The sequence below is a fragment of the Camellia sinensis genome, chromosome 4 (assembly GCF_055761805.1).
Source record: "Camellia sinensis isolate YWXY chromosome 4, ASM5576180v1, whole genome shotgun sequence".
Classification (NCBI taxonomy): domain Eukaryota; kingdom Viridiplantae; phylum Streptophyta; class Magnoliopsida; order Ericales; family Theaceae; genus Camellia; species Camellia sinensis.
Window position 1 is genome coordinate 101906843 of NC_138964.1, and position 26665 is coordinate 101933507.

A 26665-nucleotide genomic window follows, 5' to 3' on the forward strand; every position below is an offset into this window, starting at 1 on the left:
GTGTGAAACTTGTGTATAAGCTAAATTAATAAGGACTTCATTTCATTTTGTTGAAAGAAGTACCGAGCATTTAGATTTAGTGCATAGTGATGTGTGTGACTTAAAAGTCATACAATCACTTGGTGGCAGCAAGTACTTCATCACTTTTGTTGATTATTGCACTGTTTTGTGTGTTTTCTTAAAAGCAAAGATAAGATGATTGATAAATTTATTCTTTTTAAGAATGAAGTTGAGAAGCAACTAAACTGAAATATCAAGGCTTTAAGAAGTGATCGTAGTGGAGAATATGAATCGCCGTTTATTGAGATTTGTGCTCAATCAAGAATCATACATCAAACTATAGCGCCCTATTCCCCTTAGTCAAATGGTGTTGTTGAGCGGAAAAGTAGGATGTTGAAAGAAATAATGAATGCAATATTTATAAGTTCTAGGTTGCTACGGAACTTGTGGAGGGAAGCAATTCTCTCCGCAAATTACATTCTAAATAGAATACCTTGGAAGAAAATGGACAAAGACAAAATGACATAGCCTCTGTCTGTGTCTTTGACATATACACATTTGTCACACTCATTGATTTTAAACTCATTTGACAATAAAGTGTTGTCAAACTTCTCATATCATTGCTCAGGAGCTTGCTTCAAACCATATACCGAATTGACAAGCTTACAGACATTCTTATTTTTTTCCCTGGAGCTAAAAATCTCTCGGGTTGTTCCATGTAGATTTCCTCATCTAAATCTCCATTTAAAAATGTTGTATTAAAATCCATTTGATGTATCTCCAGACCACGTAAAGTGGTTATCGCAATCACCATGTGAATGGATGTAATCCTTGTCACAGGTAAATACGTATCAAAGTAATCCAAGCCTTCTTCCTGCCTATATCCTTTGATATACTTATCAATTGACCCATCCGCTTTCATCTTTCTTCTAACGATCCACTTACTCCCCAAGGCCTTACTGTATGGGGGTAGATCAACCAACTCCCAAGTATGATTCTGTAAGATGGAGTCAATTTCACTCTTAATCGCTTCTTTCCATAAGGGACTTTCAAGTGAAGTCACAGTTTCATGGAAAGTTTGAGGTTTTCCCTCTAACATATAAGTCAAGAAGTCCAGACCAAAGGACTTGGAAATCCTAGCCCTTTTATTCCTTCTTAGCTCATCTATTTTCTCATCTTGATCATTATCACTAGGATCATCTTCATGTTCCTTTTCAGAACTTTGATCCTCTTCTTGGGTTCGGCAAGGAAACATGTTCTCAAAGAAAGGCGGATTCCTTGACTCCATAATGGTATTCTTGTGTATATCTGAAATATCAAACTTGTGCACAAGAAACCTATATGCACTACCATTCTATGCATAACTAATAAATGTACAATCTACGGTTTTCGGACCTATCCTAACCCGCTTAGGTGTAGGTACCACCACTTTTGCAAGCCACTCCCACATTCATAGGAAATTGTAAGAAGCCTTGAGGCCGTTCCATAATTCATACGAAGTCATGTCCACTTTCTTCTGAGATATTCTATTTAGAATGTAATTCGCGGAGAGGATTGCTTTCCCCCACAAGTTCTGTGGCAACCCAGAACTTATCAACATTGCATTCTTCATTTCCTTCAACGTCTTATTTTTTCGCTAAGCAACACCATTTGACGGAGGGGAATAAGGTGTTGTAGTTTGGTGGATAATTCCAGATTGAGCACAAATCTCAACAAAAGGCGATTCATATTCTCTACCACGGTCACTTCTTAAAGCCTTGATCTTTCAACTTAGTTGATTCTCAACTTCATTCTTAAACAGAATAAACTTATCAATCGCCTCATCTTTTCTTTTAAGCAAATACACATAACAATATTTAGTGCAATCATCAACAAAAATGATGAAGTACTTGTTGCCACCACATGATTATACGACTTTCAAGTCACACACATCACTGTGCACTAAATCTAAAAGCTTGGTACTTCTTTCAATTGAATGAAATGAAATCCTTGTCAATTTAGCTTCTACACAAGTTTCATACTTATGATTTGGATTGATCTTGAAAGATGCTATGTGATCTAACTTGATTAATCTACGCAATGAGTCAAAATTCACATGACCAAGTCTACCATGCCATAATTCAGGAGACTCATGCATATAAGCAAAAGAAGAAGCTTTCTCATTAACTTTTGGGATAATAGTCATTACATTGAGCTTAAACATACCGCTCGACATATACCCATTCCCCACATAAACCCCGCTCTTGGTCAACACAATCTTATCAAACTCAAACACCATGAGGAAGCCATGCTTGCTTAAGAGCAACCCCGAGACAAGGTTTTTACGAATGTCCGACACAAATTGGATATTGTTCAGAGTCAACTCTTTTCCTGAAGTCATCTTTAGGACCACTTTTCCTTTACCCTCAATAGTTGAGGTCGCAGAATTTCCCATGAACAACTTCTCATAGTTTGAAACTGATTCAAAAGTTGTGAACATCTTCTTCTTAACACAGATGTGACGAATGGCCCCAGTGTCTACTCATCGTTTCTTCGGGTTGGACCCCACTATGTTTACCTCAAAGATGACCACTGACAGATGCATGTCGTCAACATGTTGTGACAGATCCTCCATTTCAGCCATGTGAGCGTGGCTTTTGTTCTACGAAAGGTACTCCTTGTAAGGCTTCTTCTTCTTGCGGAAATTAACCGCCCGATGCCCATCTCTTCCACAGTTGAAGCACTTTCCATTGAACCTAAAAGTAGGTTTCTTCAACTTGTAGACTGGTCTTTTGGAGATGCCACCTCTAGACCCTAGCTTTGAGCTTTTGCCTGTCGATGGCTTCTTCTTCACCCTTGAGGATTGGCCATGCTCAACCATGTTCGCTTTCACGGTGGAGGTACTCTCCCATTTCTTCCTATTGTCGTCCTTAATTCGGAGCCTGACAATGAGCTCTTTGACTATCTTCTCATTTCGTTTGTACTTCAAGTAGTTCTTGAAGTCTTTTCAGTCGCTAGGCAGTTTCTCAATCAAAGTAGCTTCCTGGAATGATTCACTTAGAAACATTCCCTCTGCATGAATCTCGTGCAGAATCACTTGGAAATCTTGGACTTAGCTAATGACGGTTTTTGAGTCCACTATTTTAAAGTCTAGAAGCCGGCCAACAACAAATTTCTCTGCCCCAGCATCCTCGGTCCTATACTTCTTCTCCAAAGCATCCCAAAGCTCCTTCGCCGACTTCTTGGCATAAAACACATTGAACAGTGTATCTACCAAGCCATTCAAAACATAGTTCTAGCAAAGAAAGTCTGACTACTCCCAAACATCTAGAGCCATGAGCTTCTGCTTGTCTTACTCATTCTCCTCCCCAGCTGGTGGATCCTAACTAAAAAGCCTCGCAAGGCTAAGAGTAGTTAGGTAGAACAACATCTTCTGTTGCCACCTCTTGAAATTCACTCCAGTGAACTTCTTTGGACGCTCATGATGGTTGAGCGGTCACAGCAACAGCGTTGACCACAAAGGTCACAGCAACAGGGTTGACCACAAAGGTCGCAACAGGGGTTGGCAAACCAATTGCCCCGGGGTTTTGATCCCCACCTACATTAGCAGCATTAGTGACAGTTGCCATTTTAAAAAAATATAGCAGAATTTCACTATTATGTGTTTCCAAAAATTAACTTAATAGTAGAAAATCCCAAAATTGGAAATTTAATTCAAAACTAGTCTCGCTACTTACCCTAGAATCGAACATGGTCATGAAAGTTTTCAGGAAGACTATAGGGGTCACATCGGTCTCACTTAAGACCCAGTTAACCTTAAACAAAACTTTCAAGAGTATGTTGACTCCTAATTCATGGGAAACAATTGTTAAAATTAAGTTTTCCAGGAGATAAACTAGGTTAAAACAAACTAGGTTCCAAAACTTACAAGCAATTAAAAAATTGCTACAACAATTATAAGCAAATAAAATGCTTTCAAGAAATTACAAGCAAACAAACTTGCTTTAACATATTGGTAAATAACCACTACTAGAACTCAAGCAAAAATTTGCTTCCAATATAAAGAATATAAACCAATCCAATTAGGATTCTATTTGGTCCAAAACTCCTTTCCACGCTTAGGTATTTTTGTTCAACAAAAAGGTTAGTAGTCCAATTATTTATTTATTGTAATCCCAAATTCTATTCATTTGGATTTATATTTTTTTTTTCTGCATAGGTATTCCTATAAAGAAAGTTAGCAGAAAAACTTAATAAAACACAAAACAAATAATTGAAGAAAAAAAAACTGTAAAAGTAATAAATTAATTTAAACCTTCTAGCATTATACAAGTTACAAAACAGTACAACTCCAAAAATTAAATTAAAATTAATAGGCAAAAGTTACATATGAAATTATTACACAAAAAACATGTAAATAATTCTAGCGATTGACATGCAAATAATTCTAGAGTAATTAACATGTAAATAATTCTATTAACCTAAAAATTTAGAAAGCAATTAGCATGCAAGTTATACTGAAACTTTAGCAATAAAATCATGCAAATAATTTTAGAATTCTAGAAAAGAATTAGCATGCCAATTGAAACCAAAAATCTAAGAAATAATAGCCTTGCGAATTAAATTAGAATCTAGAAAAAAAAAATGAACTTATTGATTATACTAGAAAATTAAAAAATAATTCGCATGTTGATTTTAACTAAACAAGTAGAGACTCATGAGCATGCAAATTATATTATAGAACTATGTACTAAAGAAGCATGCAAATCATGGTAGGAAATTAAAAATCATGCTCAAAAAAATAAAATTATACTAAAAACAAATAAGCATGCAACTTATGCTAGAGATCTAAAAATAAAAAGCATTCTCTTCTAAACTGGAAAACTATCAAATAACATTGCATATAATACTAACACATTAAAATGTATTTAACCACTTAAATCAACTAAAACAGTAGACTATTCAATCCTAGGAAACAGTAGTTTTTTCTTTTAATCATTTACCGACGCACATGAGAAATATATCCACATATATAAAAATAAAAATAAAAATAAATAAATTAAAACAATCATGCACTTTCATATTCAAGAGCACCAGGTACTTTTTTTCTTTTTCTTTTTTCTTTTTTTCCCATAGCATGTAACATTGACACAATAGCATGCCGTGCATTAGAATTATTTGATGTAATGAGAAATAATAAATATTCAAACAGTGGCATGCAGAGTAGGCAACTTATATAAATACAGTGAGGCCCCGTTTGTTTTCCTCTTTCACAGTCCGGAGTGGACTGTGAATGATGAATAGTGCACATATCTCATGTTTGTTTTGACAATGTTGTACTGGAATAATAGTCCGAACGGACTATGAATCCCCTCAAACCAACGGATTAACAATCCCTCATGGGACTTAGTATTGAAAAAAGAAGCCGTTGGGATTATAATATAAATGACCATATTATCCACCATATCATCAAACAGAAAAACAGATCCCTCATTCAAATTTTTAACCACACTCAGAAACAATCAATAATTTTTTTTAAAAAAAAAAATCAACTGCTTATAAATTTTTTAACAAATTTCCAAAATTACAAATATCAAAAAATAATAACAAATTCACAAACAGGTTACAAATATCATCTAACAAGTTCTCAAAATCAACAAAATAATAATAAAAAAATCAAAAAAATCACCAAGAGATAAGACTGATCCAGCACTTTGGTCTTCATCGAGTTCGCCTCACTTTGAATTTGAAGGTCAACATCGTTGTTGACGAACATGAAGGCTGTGATCGTTGCTGATAGAGCTCCAATTAGCTTGAACCTGTGGTCATCAATGGCAAAGCTTGAGCAAGAGAGAGACATGTGAGGTAGAAAAAAAACCTGAGTGAGAGAGCAGGATATTTGCAAAACAAGCCCCAAGTCCACAAACCATGGGCTGGTTTTGGAGAAACCCTTGGTTAGTTTCTCTAATAATAATAAATAAAATTTTAATAATAATAATAATAATAAATAGATTAATAGTTGAATTCTTTATTATTTTTAATTATGTAATTTTAATTTTAGTTTTTGAATAGTTTAATTGGGTAATGCATTTATTAGTTGGTATAAGTTCAAATTTGATACTAATACAATAAGGGTATTTGTGTAATTTTACATAGTTAATCTCACTCCTATCTCTCAAAATAAACATGAACTATTACTAGTCTATTGGTTATCAAACATATATAATTTTTCTTAATCTGCTCACTAGCAGTCCCCTCACTAATAGTTTCCTTACTAACAATTCCCTTCATTCTACTTCTAAAAACGAACGGACCCTAAATTTGTAATCATGAATTTCATATGAGAAACAGTGGCCTTATGATATATATTATTCTATAATTCTAATCACGTACTACAAACGACCAACAGTGTACAATGTGGGGAAAAAACTAATTGAAATTATATATGAATCTATTTGATGAATTTCATGGAAGGCAACGAATCTATTTTAAGATTGTTTTATAAATCGTAAAAAATAAATAAAACCAAATAGATTCATATTTAATAAATTAAATTACAGAATATGAATTTATGAGAAATTACAACTAAATTGAACAGAAATACATAATAAGATAAAACGAGAAATAAAAACAAATCGAAACTTATGTGATATCACAGTTTCCTTAAAAAAAATCGATGCCTCATCGCAGGTGTTAGAGGTATATCGGTGTCTATCTCCCAAGATACGACGGTATAGACACTCTAACGTAGAAGCAGCTTCTGTTTAGCTCCTGTAAACCGACAATGACAGTACTCTCTCACACAGGAAGGACAATATGAAGCAGACTGACTGTATAGTATAGAAGCCAAAAAAAATTTTGTTGAAACCAAGGAAGATGGCCTCCTTTTATACACAATGAGGGAGAGAAGAGGAGCCTCCCATCCATGAAGGCTGACAACAAATGTAGCCTATTACCTGATGAAGTAATATACAAAACTGATGGGGAATAAGTGTGCGAGTTACACACTCTTTATACACGTGTATATCTATAGCTACCAAATAAACTTGGCCAAAAAAGATTAGGTTGGTAGACCACCAATCCGGCCTAGCTCAAACGTAACCCATTCCAACAAGCCTCAGGCCTAAACCCCAAGATCCACAGACCCGGCCAGGGCAGGTGGCGCGGGCGTGACAATTTTTGCATAACCAATTTGGACAATAGTTTTGGCCCAAGCCCATCCTCGAAGCATCTATAACTCTATTCCTTCGGAAAATTTAGATGCCCCAAAGGGCTTATGCCCTTATCAAATTCTTAAGGTTTAAATACCCATCAATGCTTTCCTCTACAATCAATGTGGGATTAGTAGTTAGACACAATTCTCCGTACCTCATTCATGAGGCCAACTTTATGAGATAATTTCTCATTCAATTCATAATGGTTTTTTGTCATTCTTTTTGTAGTATAAAGATCTTGTTACAAAGAATCTAAACCCATTTGATCACACCTCAACCAATAGTTGGGACCTACTTTAATTTCACATTAAAATCACCATAAAACCATTTTTTTCAAACAATCCATTCATATGTATTGTGTTTCAAAATCTATGGTTGATTATTGTTTCCATAGCAAAATTGTTTCTTTAGTGCCCTAATTTAAAAGATTCAAGACTAATTTACCAGTAAAACAAGTCCATCCAAACCAGCTAATCTGCCAATTCTTGAAAAATGTCATAGGACAAGAACACTGGAAATTGGTAGCTTCAGCTGCAATGCATGGTGTTAGGTTAGTGAACTTGTTCCATCTTCATAGGCTTAGTTGAGAATGATCTGTGGCATTGTCATGGGGTGGAGAGAACATCAGCGCAAGATCTACACAACCACTCAAATAACGAGTGCATTGACAATTTGAAAAATCAACAAGATCTAGGTTTTCTTGAACACTACATTTCAAATCCTTCATGCTACGATTTACATGTCCAAGAAAACAAGGGAACAGTTTTGGGAACTTCGTTTTTACTATGGGGTCTTGGATATTTTGCAAAATGTTCATGATGATCAATAAATTTATGAATTAGAGTATAAAATGTTTTTAATTTTTTTCATTGGTGGAAAAATAATTGTTTATATTGGTGGTAGAAATTTCTACATGACTGTCGGGCCAAATCTAGTAATTTTGTTTAGTGGAGGGCAAAACTTGGTTAAAATCATACACAACTTTTTTCTTTTGGCAATCGAAAAAGTTGATATGATAATTTGATTTAGAAATGACCCAACAATTTTTTTGTATTTTGAAAATTATGCATGATAACATCATTTGAAATGCAATGTAAACCAAGAGTTAGAGAGAGTGAGAAGCTAGATTAGTCTCCAAATTGATGAGCATGAGAGAGAGAGAGAGAGAGAGAGAGAGAGAGAGAGGAAAAGAGAAAAGAGATTTAAACAAATAGGCCAATAAGAAGAAATTAGCCAATTTCAAATTATTGTAAATGAACATCCAAAATGGACAATAAGAAGAAAGACTACAGCAAACCTGTTGAAAAAAAAAATTGGAAGGTGTACAGTGAAATCACTCGGATTCATATTTACAGAAATTAATACATGATCTGAAAAAAATTAACATAAAAATACATACAAAATATTATTGAAAAAAAAGAGTATACAGAGAATGGTCAGTTCCTGTAGGGTATTCTCATAGAATAAAATTTATTGGTCATAAACCTAAAGATAAACCTAGTCATACCGTCTCCTTTCTTCTTGTATAGACCGGAAAATTCGAGCAGCTGATTCAGATGCTGATCTAGGGTTGTGAGGTACAACTCTAATCACCCGTGTTTGCTCCTCGGTGCTGTGAGCCCGAGCAGGTCTATCTAAAGCTTTAACTGTTGGGATAGTAGGGAAAAGAGGAAGCCCATCTCCGTGCACCCTCCTCTCAGAAGGACTACTTGCTGTGCTACCTTGCACCTCACTCTCTTTTGATGCCTGCAAATTCTTGACACAGTACGAGTTTGCCTCACTCTTCTGGCTCGACACATTACATGAGTTTTGATAGGGAATGGTGAAATTGATATCCCCGGTTAAGTGATTTTCTAGCCCATTTGACCGGGCTCTAGCAAATGGACTCACCTGCTCAACAGCTGAACTTGAAATAGATGGGTTCATGAATGGCATGCCATATGGAAAAAAGTAGGTCTGACCAAGAGGAGTGCCGGAAAGAATTCCAATCCCTTGGTCGTGAGATGGGGGAATGTTATAAGGTGTGTTCAAGAAATCTCTGCCTACAGGAGTTAGGTTTGTGGGCCCACAACTACCATAAACTGGAGCCACAAAACCTGATGTTGGAGGACAAGATCCTCCATAGGGCTTGTAAACAAGTCCTTCAGAAGGTGACAATACAGGAACTAACCACTGGTTTCCGGGTGGTGGGTGGAGGCACCAAGGTGGTGGTTTTGCATCATCAGTGGCTGGTTTGTAATTTGATTGCCCAGTATTAAGTACTTTCTTGGTATCACCGTTGAGAGAAGGAAGAGGAGGCTTTCCCAATACATTCTCTGCTGCACATTCTGTGTTGGGGTTAGGCCTCAGAGGATCTGCAATTAACGATGGTGCTTTTATTGCATTCGCAAAGGGCAACTTCTTCATGGATAATACTTCGATTGAAGGCTTTTCCATAAAAAGTTCACTTCCGAGCAATAGATCTGGTGATGCCGCAAACAGTCTCTGTACCTGTGGCATATAAACAAGGAATGCAATTCTCTTTCCTTAGAAGTCACATTCTAAAACCAAGAAGAAAATGACTGCCATTTTCACTGAGCAAAGAACAACATACCTTTATTAGCCTATGCAACTCAAAGACTTGCACCGCAAAAACTCTTTGTTGACTGCAAATAGTAGCATTGGAGTTGGATTAAGCGCCAAAACCAGATTTTCAAGCAAGGACCAAAAACACTTCTGCACACACACATAGTTGACCACTTAATAACAGTGTTTGCAATCTGTACCTCTTTCCAGCCTAAGACGGTTGTCCATGTCACTAAATTTCAGGACAAACTGTATTAATCAATCACACATTTGCATATGTGGATCGCATTGAGTGGATTTCCAACCCAAGGTTTTGCCCATATATTGTTTTTCATACAATTCTATAGAACATTTGCATTAAAAGGGTTCATTATATGTCTCGAAAACAAAACAAAGCATTGCATGACCATGGTGCAAAAAGATGAAAAATGTGAACACTAAAAAAACTCCTTGATGTTGGTATCTGTTTTGGCAACCTTACCAAGGCACAAACATTCCAACTGTTGGCAATGATTTGAAGTAAATCATACTTGATCAAACCTATACACAAAAGGACAATTCCAAGATCAAGTGGAAGATGAACTTCTATTTCTTCAACTATCTTCTATTTCAACCCCCTAATGGTTTTTCTATCCCCGCAATCTTGCTTCCTTGTTTCCAAAAATATCAAATCCCACCATCTTGCCCTTCAAAATAGTGGAACAATGCCACTTATTCTAATATTTACCCTCAGTTTAAAGGAGATCCAGAACAGAAACAGAACCAAACCAAACCAAACCACACCTTAAGTCCCATCAAATAGAGATAACAAGCTATTCACTCATAACCATCTTCACACCCCCAAAACAAAAATTTCTAGGACATGCATCGAACATGAAGGCCATGTTTACAAAATGTTCCCATTAACCTAGAAAGACATACTTGCGTATGAGCAAGAGATAAATGACAAACGAAGGTTGCATTGGAACAAGGTGCCAATATGTCATTTAAGTGCATGCCACGGATCAAGCAACCTTCACCTCTGTATGCCAAGAACTTTTAATGTACAATGTTTTGGCACCAAAAATAAAAAGAAGAAAATTACCCACATGTGGTAGTTTTCTACAAATTTAAATGTTAACACCCTCAATGAAACTATTCTGAAAATTCTACATTCCTTTGTTGCATGCTAGAAAAATCAAAATTCTCAACGTAATTATGATTAATATTGTTATTCAATTCTAAAAACGAGAACCTCCACATGAAACACCATGAAGCATGATATGGCACAGACACAAGACATGGCAATTTCAAAAATCAAATAAGGACATGGATACAACGAAGATATGACAAAATTGTTTTATTTTCCAAGTATATAAATACGTCTTCCATAAAGAACCAAAATTAACAAATATTAACACAAATCTAACATTTAAAATAACAACTAAATTTAAATCAACCAGAAACTAGATATTTGTTGCATTTGGTCTCCAAGGATTGTTAGAAGCTAATCTCAACTTCACAACCGTGATTAGATCTTTGTTGCTTTATCGATGGTTTTATATGAGTTCTATAGATTCTTTTTTTATCAACCTTCATGTTCCAAATATTATAATATGACCCTTGAAAGTAGCTTTAAAAAAATTAAAATAAGATCCCAGTGAGTCCCAAAGTATGTCCCCACTATGTCTAGTGAAAAAGATATATATATATATATATATTGGCATAGAAAAATTCACATTTAAAAAGCAACATAATTAAATTCTCATCTCACATATCATAAAGACATTGATACATTCACAACATCCACACTTTTTAGAAAAATATAGAGAATGAATCACTTGGAATAGCTGTTGAGAATATATAATTTAATTAATAAAGTTGCCCCTCTCTCTAATAGCTTAAGCTTTTAAATGAGATAGTGGTTAACGATTCAATATGGTATCAGAGCAAGCTATTGTGTTTGAACCTCATCGCCTACCCAATAATTAAATAAATAAATAAAACGTGCACATGTTTGGCCCACTTATAAAGGAGAGCCTGGCCACCATGAGTGGTCGTTTTGAGAATATAATTTAAATAGGGCAAAATCCATTTTATCCCCTTGTAATATGACCCTAATATGACCCAATAGCACTTTATCTCTCTGTCTTTTAAAAATAGTCACATACCTCCCATGTGATTTTGGACTAAAATGCTACAGTTACGTTTTCCATCCAAACTAACAAAAATTGTGTCTCACATGCTTATTTGAGCTGGGGGGAAGAAAAAAAATTAGTCAAAGATAAATTTTAATGTAAGAAAACAAAACTACCCTTGTTTTAACTTTTTTATCTAAATTTCTTATTTAATAACATTTAAATTAAATATACTTATTATATATATAATTTAATTAACCTAAATACCTTAATTTATTATTAGAAAAATTAATCATCAAACAACTTTAATCCAATTTTTAATTTTTAACCCAATTTTTTATTTAATAACATTTTAAAATAAACATAAACATACATATATTTATATACATATATATAACAAATTAAATCATAAATTAAACTAAACACCCTAATTTATTACCATAAAATTACTTTATTTAATAATATTTTAAATTAAACATATACATAATACACATATAGAATAAATTAAATCATAAAAGTACCTTAATCTAATTTTTAATTTTTAACACAGTTTATCATTTAATAATATTTTAAATTAAACATACACATATATATTTAACAAATTAAATCATAAATTAATTAAAATTAAAAATTAAGTTTATTAAAAATATATATATAGGAAACTCTAGTTTCTTATATTAGTTTTGAGTTATGTTTTTTTATTTTTTTTCTTGGTCATGGAGGCAAATTTATTTATTTATTTATTTACAAAGAGAGTCAAAAATAGAAGAGTAAACCATAAAGGGTGTATAATTGTTTTTTTATTGTTAATATTAACGGTGTTAAGGTTGCATTTTAGTCCAAAATCACATGAGGGATATATGGCTATTTTTAAAAGATAGGGGGGATAAAGTGCTATCGAGCCATAACACAAGAAAGTAAAATGGATTTTGCCTATTTAAATAATAAAGTTTTCCCTCTCTGAAACAGCTAAGCATTTAGATAAGAGTAGTCAACAATTCAATACCAGGCACTATGAAACACCCAGTCCTTAACTCGTTTGGAGCTTAAATACAAACCAAAAAAAAAAAGAAAAAAAGAAACAAACAAACAAACATATCTCAATAGCAGCAAGTTTCCAGAGAACAAATAGAATTAAATTTATGATAGTGTATGCCAATATCAAATGGAAACCAGAGAGTAAAACTTTTGTGTTTGTTTGTTTTAATTGGAACAATGTCCCTGACTTCAGCTTGACTCATTTTTTCAAAAATGAATTTGACAAGTGAAAACCATTAGAGGGATAATTATTATGATTTTCTACGTGTAAATTCATATGTGAAATCAGGTCATAGAATATTTCAAACCAAAAACAGAATGTATGGATTCATCATTAGAACATATTAAATTAAATGTTTTAAGGCAGAAAAACTACACCTCAATATGCACATGTAAACAATTAAAAACCTTTAAATTACAATTTAGGTATAAAAATGCACTGTGCTTCACATACTATGCATGATTCCTTCATTTCAATATAGTTAATCCATTATAAATGAACATAGTAATGATCAATCAGAGATACTTACTGGACAATAGCTCTTCTTGCTTTCCAGAATTGTTTTTCACCTATGACTCCTACAACATCATCTGGGGATATATCCACACCTGATATAGAGTCCACAATGGAGTTGTCTGATATATTGCCATTTCTGTCTACCTTTTCCACTTGTAAAGCCCCGCACTGATCTTCATGGCACTTGCCGACATTTTCAAGTCTACTGGGACTTATATGATTGTCTCCACGTGGTGGTCTGGAACAGGATATGCTTTCCACCGTGAAATCATTTTTCCTTCTAACCACCTTGTTAAGCTCTGCTGCAATGCCATCACTAAGGGCCTTTTTTTCTTGTGAAGCACTACACTCGTGAAGCTCTATACCCTTTACTGATTCAGAGATCCTACCAAGAGGACTAGAAGATGTATCTGCCAAAACCTTATCCCCCTTCATCAAATTTGAAGCAGGATTTTTGGCAGAATCATGATAACTCGGAGACATTTTTGAGTTCTCTTCAGTTTGATTCCTTATATGTTGCTTTGAAATTAGATCAGCAGAGCTGCTAGCTTGTTTCAGCTGTTTTATGCAAGCGTTTTGAAGTTGCCCGTTTGGGCTTGAGGCAGTGGGATTTTCTTTATTCATGTTTTGTTGTCCATTACCAGTATTGATAGTTCTGCCTGATTGGGCGAAGGTTGGAATTTTAAAATCATCCTCATCTCCAAGCTTCTTTGTAGAAAAGTTCTTAGAGATGCTGTGTGGTTGATAAAAACTAAAATTGGCTGTCATTGATATATGCCCCGCAGCATTCAAAGTGTGATACTCTGTGGGTTTCACTGGTTGCGATTCAAGATTCATCGATGGTGTATTCAAATTCATCCCACCAGAATAATAAGAGTGAAATTTCTCAGCCAAATGAAAAGCAGGTGAATTGCTGACTGGTGAACACAGACTCCTTTTTTGGCCGCCACCCTACAACCATGAACCTCTTCGTGTAAGTAGAAAATAGAATAGCTCAAGAACTCATGAGTACATGAAACCATATTTGTTGTTTTTTGTAACAAAAAGAAATGCATCACAATAGATTTAAACCTCAGTAGAAGTAATCTAATCATCATAACAGAAACAAAAAAAAATGCATAGAAATACTTGTGAAACACAAGAAATGAAGGACAATCATTCTCCTCACATGTTTTCTTACATGTAAGGAGAATTTCAACTTGGGTGCTGAATATTGAAAACTAACAAAATGAAGAGAAATAAGATAAAAATAAACCGTGCACTGATGTACAAAAGGAAAGGGAAGCTTTAACATCCAGAATATCATTATACTAAAAAGCAAAGGTGATGGCGAGTATTGAAAAGAAAAAGGGCAAATTTGAAATTTCATACAGAGCATGTTCAGTACAAAATGGATTGAAGGTATGAGAATTTTAGATTGTGCTTGTGTGAACTACCCTCCCCCTTACGAGGGTGAAGCACCTCACTCCCTCTCTGCTTCTCTCTCTATTCTTCTTTGCGTGAATTTCCCAAGTACTATTCTCGGATTACTATTAACAGCCTTCAAAAAGTGCACTTTCAGCCCCAAAGCCCTATCCAATTACCAACCAAATCAACCTTAATAATACCTTCTCCTACCCATTAACATTCAATTTAACCATTAAAAACCTAAATTACTCACTGTTTAGGCCCTTAAATAGTCATTGTTCTGAAATTCCAACAAGTAGTCCTACATCAAAAGGCCACCCAAGTTAACGCCTCTACTGGCTGCCTAGCATCTAAGTGATCCTGTAATGTACAAATCATGCATTTTTTGGACGCCAATTATGAATAATATGACAAAAAAAAAAACACAGAACAGAACATGTTGCAGAGTACTATCACATCTATTCATAACTAAACAATTCCAAAAGACTACAACCACCAACAATTCACTTTAGGAGTGCCCTGCTCGTTAGTACCTATAAAACCAATTTTCCAACAAGCACCCAGGCAAATCATCATAGGCCTGTTTTCACAATACTGTCAAAGAGATGACTGGACTCTTTTTCGATGCTCTTTATTGATTTTCGTTTTTTGGGGTCAAATAAGAAAGCAAAGGTGTTGGGGCTTTGAGCAGTTTTTGCGTTATTCTAGGTCATATGGTTGGAAAGGAATGAGAGGATCTTTGAGGATAGAATTGTTGATGTTTTCTCAATGTGCGAAAAAATCAGATTCATAGCATCTCTTTGGACTTCAGTGGCTCCCCTGTTTAGGGGGATTCCGCTTTTCTTGATTTCTAGCTATTGGAAGTCCGTGTGTGACTCTTAGTTTTTGTTTTCTATTTTTGAGGACTTCTTGTCCTCCTTTGTACATCTTTTTTTCTCTTCTCCATTTTAATAAAAGTTCTCTTTTGTCGCTCATCAAAAAAAGAGATGACTGGACTCTTAAATGATTGAAAATACCACAACAAAACTGTCAACGGCAGTATCTAATGCTCCATATGACTACCAAATTCTCAAGTACCTTAAGATCACAATTTCAAAGAGAATAGCGACAATGCTCACAAACACGACAAGAAAATAAAACAGGAAGAAGATTATCTCAAGCTCAAACCTAAATGTGCAACCCGTAATTTAATTACAAATATTTTTAGTGTGACCTATGTGGATAATTGCTTGTATCTGTATCCTTTCTCTTTCCCACTTCTGCACTCAAAATGATTTTACTTGCACAAGTCACGTCGACCATTTTTTGTAGGTCAATGCACATCATGACAAGGTATGGTATTTTAGCCCTTTATGCTTGGCTCTCTACACACAAAAAGATGTATACATGTGTGTGAATTCTTCCATCCTTAAGTTGAAGTGAGAAAGAGCAAAAAAAAATGTTGCTATCCTTTAGGAAAAATAGTGGGATAACTATCTCTTGTAATCTCCTCGCTCTTGGTCTTCTTTAGGATTGTCATCTTTATGACTTAGAAGTTAGAATTTGGTGTGGAAATTCAAAGAGGCTCTTGCAGTCTTTACTTGGACGAGTTGGTGTTATTCTTGCATACATGAAGGGCTCGTAAACAAATAATGCAATTTATGTGGGTTTATTTTGAGCAAGAGGTACACCATTATCCCTCTCTATTTTATGTTCAACAACAACAAACCAAGAAATTGTAATCGTATGCCATTTAGAAAGCAAAGCTATGATTAATTTTACTAAATTTATTGGAGCCGCTTACAAAAACATAATAAGCTTCATTTTCAAACTGTACATGTGGTTTCTGCCAACAGACAAGACAATGGATGATAATTGTACATCCCTTGCCCTAAACAGACAGTTAATTATGTAAATTCATACTAAAAAGCAAAACCTAATATAGATTCTTGAACTCACATGACTAGATGATGTGGAAGCGATCATACTGCCACTATTATTGGGGCGTAGAGGCACCATTGATGCCGATCCAGAGGTAAATCTCTGAGAAGGAATACCGAGCTGTTCATAAAGAGCCATCTTGTTCCTTGGAGGTGCCTTAGGCCCTCCTTTCTCTGCATCATTGATGTGAAGTCTAGGAAACAAAGGACCCATTAGTTTCTCTTCATCTTTGCCACTTTTCATCATCCTTCGCTTTCTAATTAGTCCTTCAATGATTCAAGCCAAACACCGTTTCCAAAACAAACTTTGTTTTCATCAAATTCAGACCATGCTTCCATCCCCAAAATTTTAAACCAAAGCTTACCACCTCTAGAAACATGAATACTCCAAAAATTACAAGTACCCAAACTCAACCCACCTCAATAAAACAAATCTTTTGGCTGGAGATCAAAAACAAACAAAAAGACCACATCAAATTGTTAATGAAAACAACTAAAAGCAACCCAACTGAAAACATCAGAGGTTTGAACTGAAAGTCAAAACCAAACAACAACCCCACATGCTACTGTTAACAAAACATAAATCTGCAAGTAACCCAGCTCAACCCACCTCAAAAAATCAAATCTTTAAGCCAAAAAGCAAAGGAAAAAAAAAAACCCAAATTGACACACCTCAAAGAATCAATTCTACCAACTGAAAATCAAACAAAATCAACAAAACACACAGCACATTCACAGAATAGGATGAAGTAAAAATCTAGCAGCAGTGACGAGAGAGAGAGAGAGAGAGAGAGAAGAGGAAAAAGATTCAGCCAAGAGAAGAGGATTACCTTGGAATTTGGAGAGAGGATTTGATCAACAAAAAAGAAAGAGAGAATAAAAATAGTAAAAGGTTGCGAGCATTGTGGGACCCAAGTGAATAGAAGTAGAAGTTCTTTAGGCAACGAGTGCTTTAGGCCATAAAAAACAAAACAGAGAAAAGTGAGGGTGGGGCGACCAAGGCAGTGAGACTCAGTCAGTCTCTCTCTCTCTCTCTCATATGTACTATTTCACCAAACCATGTGTGAAGCATTAGAACCACATGTACGTATGTATTCTTGTTGCCAATAATATAATATTATTATATATCTGATTCAAAAATGGCCAATCTTTACACTAAAAATCCGTTAAAGATCGCGCTCAATGAGGCAGGTGTTTCTGGTGACAATGGGGAGTGGTGTCTTTGAGGGTAAAATTGTAGGAGAAAAGCTTGGGACCCAGGGAGACCTCCAGCTTTCTCACTGGATGCTGATTGGTTAATTTTTTTTTTATTTTCTCTTCGTCAATCACGAACTCCCACGTGTATGGGGAGGGGTGGGTTCTCAAAATTGTCGAGCTTTATGTTACACACAATCCAATTATATTGCGTCTACTTTCTACGCGATTGAAAGGCACGTTTGGAGACAATGGTCTTGTAGTGGATATTTGTTTCCGTAACAGTGATTCATTCTACTAATTTAAGAGCATTAATGGATCACTGAGGTAAAAATTTAAAAAATAAAATAAAATAAAAAATACAAGAGTAAAACATCACATCATGTAGGGCCCACACCACTTTAAAACTATTAGTGCTCCTCTTTTTAGTGGTCTCACTCATTTCTCTTAGAAAAATACTTGGGAGTACTAAAAAATGATCACTAGAATGAGCAATAATTATGTGACAGTGGGTTCCGCTCACTTTTTATGTGTTATTTTTATTTATTTATTTATCATTCTCAATATATTAGTGATATTAATAATGTATTTTTTAATAATCTAAATCATTCTTGTATTTCTTGTTTCCATTCTAGCTATTTTGAGAAAGAAAAAAGGTTGATAATCACATGTTATTAACATTCAATGTCTATCTAAGTATACTTTACGTCATTTTGTATCGTAATAATCATTTATATATTTCAAAGTGCAATGATTAGGAGTCTTTCTCGTCCACGCATCAATTATTGCTACGATTCATGCCAATAATATTATAAACTTACTCTTATTCATTTAAAATTTATTTAAAAAATTAATATTTTAAATTTATTTTACTCATAAATCTCATATTTCATCAATTTAATTTTCATTACACAAACTCATTTGAAATAAATTATGATTTCCTACAGATAGGTTCATAGCATTTTTCTTATTTTGGAGCATCCTATTTATTATTTTGGATCTCTACTCTTCGACTTCTTTTATTTTTATTATAATAATAATCTCAAAAGAAATTACTAAAGAAAATATCAATCATTTTGGGACACCACATCTTATAATTAAATCCACACACTCACTAAATAATGAGATATGATTTATGAGAGCACTCATCTCAATCACCACATGTCCATCTTTTCGAAATTATACCATTAAAACCTATCCACCCACTAAATAATGGGTTTTGATTTTGGTTTTAATTTCATCTCTATAAAATTGAAGTCAGTTAAGAAAGAAAAGAGTTGAAATCCAAATTTAATTTTAATACTCTTCATGTCCAAATTTGTGCTCCGATTTTCATACTCTTCATGTTGTTAGGGCTGATTTCAATATTTAATTTTATCATTTTAATGTGATTGGGTTGGCCTTTTTTTTTTTTAAGATGTTTATATTTTTATTTCTCCTCCTCTTGATTGTAATCCATTAAGATTTTTCTATCCATGGCAGTTATTTATTTAAATAAGATTTTGAATTTTATTATCCGATTCGGTAGTAATTGATTTGGAAATAACATCTCATTGCCAATGAAATTCATGTTAACTTTTAGTATTGCTAATTTTTTGTTTCTTTGTGTCTAAAATTGTATAACCAAACATTATTAGATTCAAGTACAACAGTTATGGACAATTTCACTATTTTGGTCAAATAATTTTTTTTTTTTGTTATAAATAAATAGTTTTGTTTTGATAAGTTAAAGTAGTAATATGGTGTGGTGATGTGTTTAATATTGGAGGTGGATTCTCAAAATTATTAAACATATATTGACTGGTATTCTTTCAGTGGACTGGACTTTCTTTTGTTCAAATCTGTGGAATAGTTAAGTTAAATAATGCTTCTGAAGCTGGCAAAAACATTGAAGCCATTTTTCTTTTTTTGGGTAAGTAATTGAAGCCATTTTTCATGTTCTAGCTAAATAAGTTTTCAGATTATGGGAGAGTAATTTAATTTATATGGAGTAGTTTCATTCACAAGGAACAAAAATTGTTCGTGCAATAAGTTAAAATGCATCAATGATGTAACCCCACCATGTAAAAATCTTATTTCATATATGATGCAATATATAATGTAATTGTTTTTTTATGGTTAATCAATTTATTATTTTTTATTATTATTTTGCAAGTTACTTTATAATTTTGTGTTGTTCAGAATTAATAATTTCTTAAGAGGTTGTCTAACAACACCATCTTTCTTTTATTGTAAGTGTTCTATCAATAGTTGTTGATTTATTTATTTATTTTTAGTATATACATTTTGTAATTTTTTTTTATTCAAAAAAATAGTATTTATTTATTATTTATTTTTGTAGTATCAAAATACATCTCAGTGACTATTTATTTTTAATTTGTATATAAATTCTGTAATTGCTTAAGAAAATAAATAAAAAATAAAAAATTTATGGTATATCTAATCTGCTTTGACTGTACATGTTTTGTCCATGAAAACATTGAGAAACATGACTATAATCTTTTCTTATTTTATTGCTGTTACTGATGAAAAAAATGTATCCATTCAAATTTTTAGTCAGTAAATTTTGGTAGTAAATCAATTATGTTTTTGGTGACTCTCAAATTCATATTTTTACTTTACAAATTTTACAGTTAGAACTTGCTGAAAATTCATATTCATATCAACGCCATAATATATTTTAGTCTGGTCCAAAAAAACTAAACCAATCGCATGGATCCTTCGTATTCACTCATTTTTTTATTCACGAATCACATACGAGCATTGATGGGTTTACATTTTTTCTCTACATTGATGGGTTTATATGTTTCTGGGTTTATAAGAATTTCATCAACTAAAGCCATAATCAATGGGCTGTGACAAAATTTTTGCTTTTGATGAAACAAAATGAGTTGGTGAATGTTTATGTGTGTATTGCTTTAATTTCTTTCATGAAATAAATATTCATTATTGTTTATAAAATGGCTTTGTTGTCTGGTGCATTTTTTTTTTTTTTTTGCATAAATTTATGTTTGGAGTTTCCGGGTGATAAATGGTGAATTTAAAATATTTATGATTATAACAGGTTTTGATTTTGGTTTTAATTTCATCTCTATAAAATTGAAGTCAGTTAAGAAAGAAAAGAGTTGAAATCCAAATTTAATTTTAATACTCTTCATGTCCAAATTTGTGCTCCGATTTTCATACTCTTCATGTTGTTAGGGCTGATTTCAATATTTAATTTTATCATTTTAATGTGATTGGGTTGGCCTTTTTTTTTTTAGATGTTTATATTTTTATTTCTTCTCCTCTTAATTGTAACCCATTAAGGTTTTTATATCCATGGCAATTATATATTTAAATAAGATTTTGAATTTTATTATCTGATTTGGTAGCAACTGATTTGGAAATAACATTTCATTTCCAATGAAATCCATGTTAACTTTTAGTATTGCTAATTTTTTGTTTCTTGGTGTCTAAAATTATATAACCAAACATTTTTATGTTCAAGTACAACAGTTATGGACAATTTCACTATTTTGGTCAAGTAAGTTTTTTGTTTTTTTTCTTCATATAAATTTACATAGCTCTCTTATAATGTAAGGCCTGTTTATTTATTTTTTAAAAAAACTTATCATATCTAATTTTCTTCTAATAAAATGCTCTCTCTTTTTCATACTTTATAGGTGGATGGAGACTTACACAGAACCGTAATATCAACTCCGTTTACTAATTTCTTTATTTATGTGTATAAAGTTTTATTTATCACTCTAAATTTTTTGTATATGTAGGTTCAATTTCTTCAAGAAAGAAATGTTAATGTTGTTATCCGCGATGAGTGTGATCTTAATACTATTCGCATTTGTGAGGTAAGCTTAAAAGTCACTTTAACATTAGACATGAATTTTCTTATCATTTTAAAAATAATTGATAAATATATTCTACTTATTTTTTTTTATAGGCAAAGGCAAAGGAAAAAGATAAAACAATATCAAAGGAAATAGAAAAGGCTATCCTTTTTGGCAAAGGAAACGAAAATGTATATCCCGTGGTATGATTTCTCAACAATTTTAAAGCTTCTTTTTCGAATATTTATTATTATTATTTTATATAGATTTTTTTAATAATTGCATAGTGTCATATACGCTTTTTTATCTACATTTTTTAAAAGTTTCTTTTTTAAATATTTATTCAATTCTGATTGATTGTAAAATGTTTTTCTGAAGCATGTTAAAGTAAGCATACGTACAAAATGTTAATGCATTTGTATAAACATTAATATAAATTTTTAGTATGTTTGTCTATTTGTATGAACATATGTTGCATTTAAAACATAACATAATAAAAATATAAGAGAAGAAAACGAAAAAGAAAAGAAAGAAGAATGAACAAATATGTGATGAAAAAGAAACTACAGAATATAATTTTTTTGATTTTTATTTTTCTTATAAGTTCTTAAGGAAAGAAGAAAAAGACAAAATAAAATTTAATATAGCAGAAATAACAAGAAGAGGGAAAAGGGAAGTAGAAAACATTACACGTTAATATTCACATTTTACGTACCCAATGATATAATATTTACCTTTTCAACGTACATTTTGTCAATGTGTCTTTAAAGAAATAAGTGCATAGTGAGTTTGTAGTGTTGTGTGCTTAATGTATTTTCAAAATTTTTTTTTTCCCTTTTTAAATTTCATCAATACATGCACTGGTTCTTATATGACTAACAACTCAACCGAATGAAGATGAAAAGTTAGTTAAAAGAAAGAAAAAGTACATGATGAAAGGGAAGCAAGAGAGGGGATAATCTTCACATTTTATGCACCTAATTATATAATATTCTTATTTTAGGCACACAATGATAATGTGTTATCAAAAGTTGCATTGTCCCAACGTGCACGGCGAGAACGTGAAAAAAATCAAAAGCCATGTTCTGCACACCAATTAGGAGAACGCCCGCAACGAGATCGAGAGAGATCAAAGGAATGTATTAACCCAAGACAACATTCTTTAACACCAAATTAGTAAACAACTGTGTTTAATTCTTGAAATATATACTCTTACTATTACCACTTTATTATATAGATTTTAATTTGTTCACAATCTATTTCTGTAGGCCTACTCCTATAACCCCATCTAGAAATGTTAGTGTGGTCATCCGTGATGAGTACGACTTTGATGTTATCCGTGTTCATGCAGTAAGTACAAAATCAAGTCAAACATTGTATATATTTTATTTATATAAGATGTTTTTAATCTTTTGAATATTTTATTTATAATTGTTAAGCAAAAGAGAAAGAAAATGTCAACCCAATGTCTAAGGGAAAAGAAAAGATGGCTTCTTCTGACAAGAGAATGACAAATGCAAGCCAAGTGGTATATATTCATTTTAAAAAATATGATGCAAAACTAATCAAAAATTCAAATGGTTAAAAGTTATGGGTGTATAAAATGAATTTGTTGTTTTATGTTGTTTTTGTAGAATGATTGTAATATGTTTTCCTGTAACTTGCTATTATTTGTATGTGTTTTCTAAATTTATTTATTTTTATTTTATATGGATACATGTGCATTTATAATGTACCATCCATAAGTTGCAACTTATATGAAGAGAATAAGAAAAAAGAAATGAAGGAATAAAGAAAAAATATATGGGCCAATATTTTTAATTCTTATTTATTTTTTTAATAAAATACAAAATGAATGAAGAAAGAAAGAAATAAAGATAACACTATTAAATATATAAAACAAATAAAATAGAAAACAAAATTAAGAGAAATGAAAGAAATAAGAAGATATTTTCATTTTAAGCACAAAATATTCGCATTTTTTGCACCAATGATAAAATATTTTTATTTTAGGCACAACATGATAATGTAATATCAAAAGCTACCTTGACCAAATGTGCTCGGCGAGAGCATAAAAAAAATGAAAAGTCATACTTTAAATTTCAATGCTTGCAACGAGAACAAAAGGGATCGGAAGAATATATTTAACCACGACAACCTTCTTTAACACCAATTTGTCGCAATCACGTTTGCCTGGAGTGGGAAACAATAAGTGAAGATTCTCATTCGGCACAAAAACTAACAATGATTACCCATCATTCTACATGTTCGTTTTCTATGCCAAAAACATCTTTAGCTCCACAAAGGAATCGATAATCTACTATATCTAATTTTGAAACACATGCTCTTACTCTTACTATTTTGTTGTATAGAATTTTATTTATACACAAATATTCGTAGGTCTACTCCTATAAATCAATTTCTTCAAGAAGATCCATGTATTGATGATGAATTAGAAGATATGCCTATGAGTACATCAATTGATGCCCGGGCACACATAGATTCTTGTTACCATTATCTTGGCAAGATAGATGTATTATGTCCTTATTGTTCAGCTTTAACATTAGATAGATGAAAAATTGACAAAATCATCTATGAAGCATCCCTTATTTAGAACTTACTGTTTGGAAGGAAAGATTAGCCTACCTTTACTTATTACACCCCCTCCACCACTTTAGGTATTGTTTGATGGGAATAATGATCAATCAAAATTCTTTCGAAGTCATACTCGAGTGTATAATGCAGCCAATGTTTTTACGAGTCTTGGTGCTACATTGGATCCTAGAGTACTCAGTGGAAAGGGCCCTATATCATTCACAATTCATAGGGAATTGCGGCATCGAATAGGATCACTACAACCACAACCAGGGCAGGATGTGAGTTATGCTCAACTTTATATCTATGACCCTGATTCAGCTTTAGAAATTCGTAATCATAGAAATCCTAACTTGAGAAGGGATGTTCTGAAAACTATTCAGGATAGTTTATTGCAAGTCAACGCATTTGTAGATAAATTTTGCCAGGCTCATGCCATTTTATATCAATTAGACTCAGCATGACACAATCTACCTGCTCATCTACATTACAATTTAGTAACTGATCGCTGTTAGTATAACCTACCAATTGTAGATGAGATTGCTATTGTAATACCAAGTGATGGAACAGAGGTAAGTGGAATGAGAGATATTATCTTATATTTTCGAGGAAATAATAAATTAATGCAAATTAATGAATATCACCCAACATACTTGCCATTACATTATGTTATATTATTTCCATATGGTGAGCCTGGATAGGAACTTGAGTTGAAATTGTAGAACGTTTAGTATGATCAACCTCCAACTGATCGACTTACTCAAATGGATTTTTATAATTATCGTTTGTTTGAACGACCGACAGAGTATTCAACAATTTTGAGAGGTGGAAAATTATTTCAAGAGTTTTTGGCAGATACTTGGGCTGCAACTGAGAAAAATCGATTGACATACTACAAGCTTAATCAAGGAAAACTTCGAGTTGAGCTTTACCAAGAGTTGTTAGATGTTGATCCAGATTATGTACGACCTGGTTAAAGGTTTGTTTTGCCATCTTCATTTACTGGTAGTCCTAAACATATGTTTAAAATCTTTCAAGATTCATTGGCTATCACGCGATACAACCAACACCCAAATATTTTTCTTACCATGACTACAAATCCCAATTGGCCATAAATTACTTCAACATTATTACCACATCAAAAACCTAGTGATTGTCCTGATTTAATTGCCCGTGTTTTTGAGTTGAAGAGAAAGTGTTTGATGAAGGAGATAGAAACAAATCAGGTGTTTGGAAATAAAGTTGCACATGTTTTTACAATTGAATTTCAAAAACGAGGTCACCCTCATATGCATGCACTTTTATTTCTTAAGGGTCCAGACAAAATTCGAACATGTGTTCAAGTGGGCAAATTGATTTATGTAGAATTTCTAGACCCAAAAGATGATCCTATGCTTTTTGAAACTATCAAATGTTGTATGGTACATGGACTATGTGGTGTTCAAAATCCGCAAGCACCGCGTATGGAAAATGGTAGATGCACTAAGAAATACCCTCGAGCTTTCACAGAAACAACAACTATGGATCAAGATGGATACCCTATCTATCGTCATTGCAATAATGGTCAAGTACATATTGTGAGGGGGCAAGAAGTTGATAATAAGGATATTGTACCATACAATGCATATCTTTCTAAACTTTTCAACTATCATATAAATGTGGAAGTTTGTGCCGGAATGAGATGTGTCGAGTATATACATAAGTACATTTATAAGGGTTATGATCATACAACGATGGTGTTGGGAATAATAAATGAGATTCAACAATATCTTGATGCAAGGTATATTGGACCTCCAGAAGCTACTTGGTGAATATTTGGTCATCTTTTGCATGCAAAGATGCCAACAGTTGTACGATTGACACTTCATTTACCTAGAATGCATTGTTTTTAACCCAGAAAAGTCATTAGAAACTATTCAATCTAGAGTTGGTTAACAAATGTCAACTCTTACTGGCTTCTTTGCATATTGTGCTACTAGTGAAGATGAATGTCCATTTACTTATCAAGAATTTCCACGGCATTTTGTTTGGCTGAAGTCAAAAAAGAGATGGAAATCAAAAGAAAAGGGATATGCAATTAGTAGAACGTACTTTGCTAGCCCTAATTGTGGTGAAAGATTTTATCTGCGTTTCTTATTAACCGTTGTCAAAGGACCAAAGTCGTTTCAGTCTTTACAAATGGTTAATAATGTTGTGCATGATACATTTAAATTAGCATGTGTTGCAAGGGGGCTTTTAGAGGATGATGAAGAATGGATAAGCTGCTTGAAAAAGGCTGTAGTTATGAAAACTG

At 33.0% G+C, this 26665-nt stretch overlaps 2 protein-coding genes across 4 annotated transcripts; one reads left to right on the forward strand and one right to left on the reverse strand.

The window, feature by feature from the left end:
- Nucleotides 1-8516: 8516 nt before the first annotated feature.
- Nucleotides 8517-17769, reverse strand: LOC114283575 (protein HEADING DATE 3B). Of its 3 annotated transcripts, none has more exons than XM_028226439.2 (5): nucleotides 17587-17769; nucleotides 16776-17197; nucleotides 13444-14381; nucleotides 9787-9838; nucleotides 8517-9683 (listed from the first exon to the last, which is right to left on the reverse strand). In XM_028226439.2, exons 2-5 carry the CDS (start codon nucleotides 17001-17003, stop codon nucleotides 8691-8693), a joined length of 2211 nt encoding a protein of 736 aa, XP_028082240.1. In that variant the 5' UTR covers nucleotides 17004-17197; nucleotides 17587-17769; the 3' UTR covers nucleotides 8517-8690. The 3 variants fall into 3 exon arrangements, with proteins under 3 accessions (XP_028082240.1, XP_028082241.1, XP_082781548.1); XM_028226440.2 differs by having other exon boundaries at nucleotides 17429-17589; XM_082925422.1 differs by lacking the exon at nucleotides 17587-17769 and having other exon boundaries at nucleotides 16776-17551.
- A 3681-nt stretch (nucleotides 17770-21450) lies between these two features.
- On the forward strand, nucleotides 21451-26183 carry LOC145823928 (uncharacterized). Its single transcript, XM_082923497.1, has 8 exons — nucleotides 21451-21476; nucleotides 21616-21639; nucleotides 21721-21798; nucleotides 23046-23127; nucleotides 24456-24782; nucleotides 24888-24944; nucleotides 25104-25344; nucleotides 25738-26183. The coding sequence occupies exons 1-8, from the start codon at nucleotides 21451-21453 to the stop codon at nucleotides 26181-26183; spliced, it is 1281 nt and encodes a 426-aa protein (XP_082779623.1).
- Nucleotides 26184-26665: the final 482 nt, after the last annotated feature.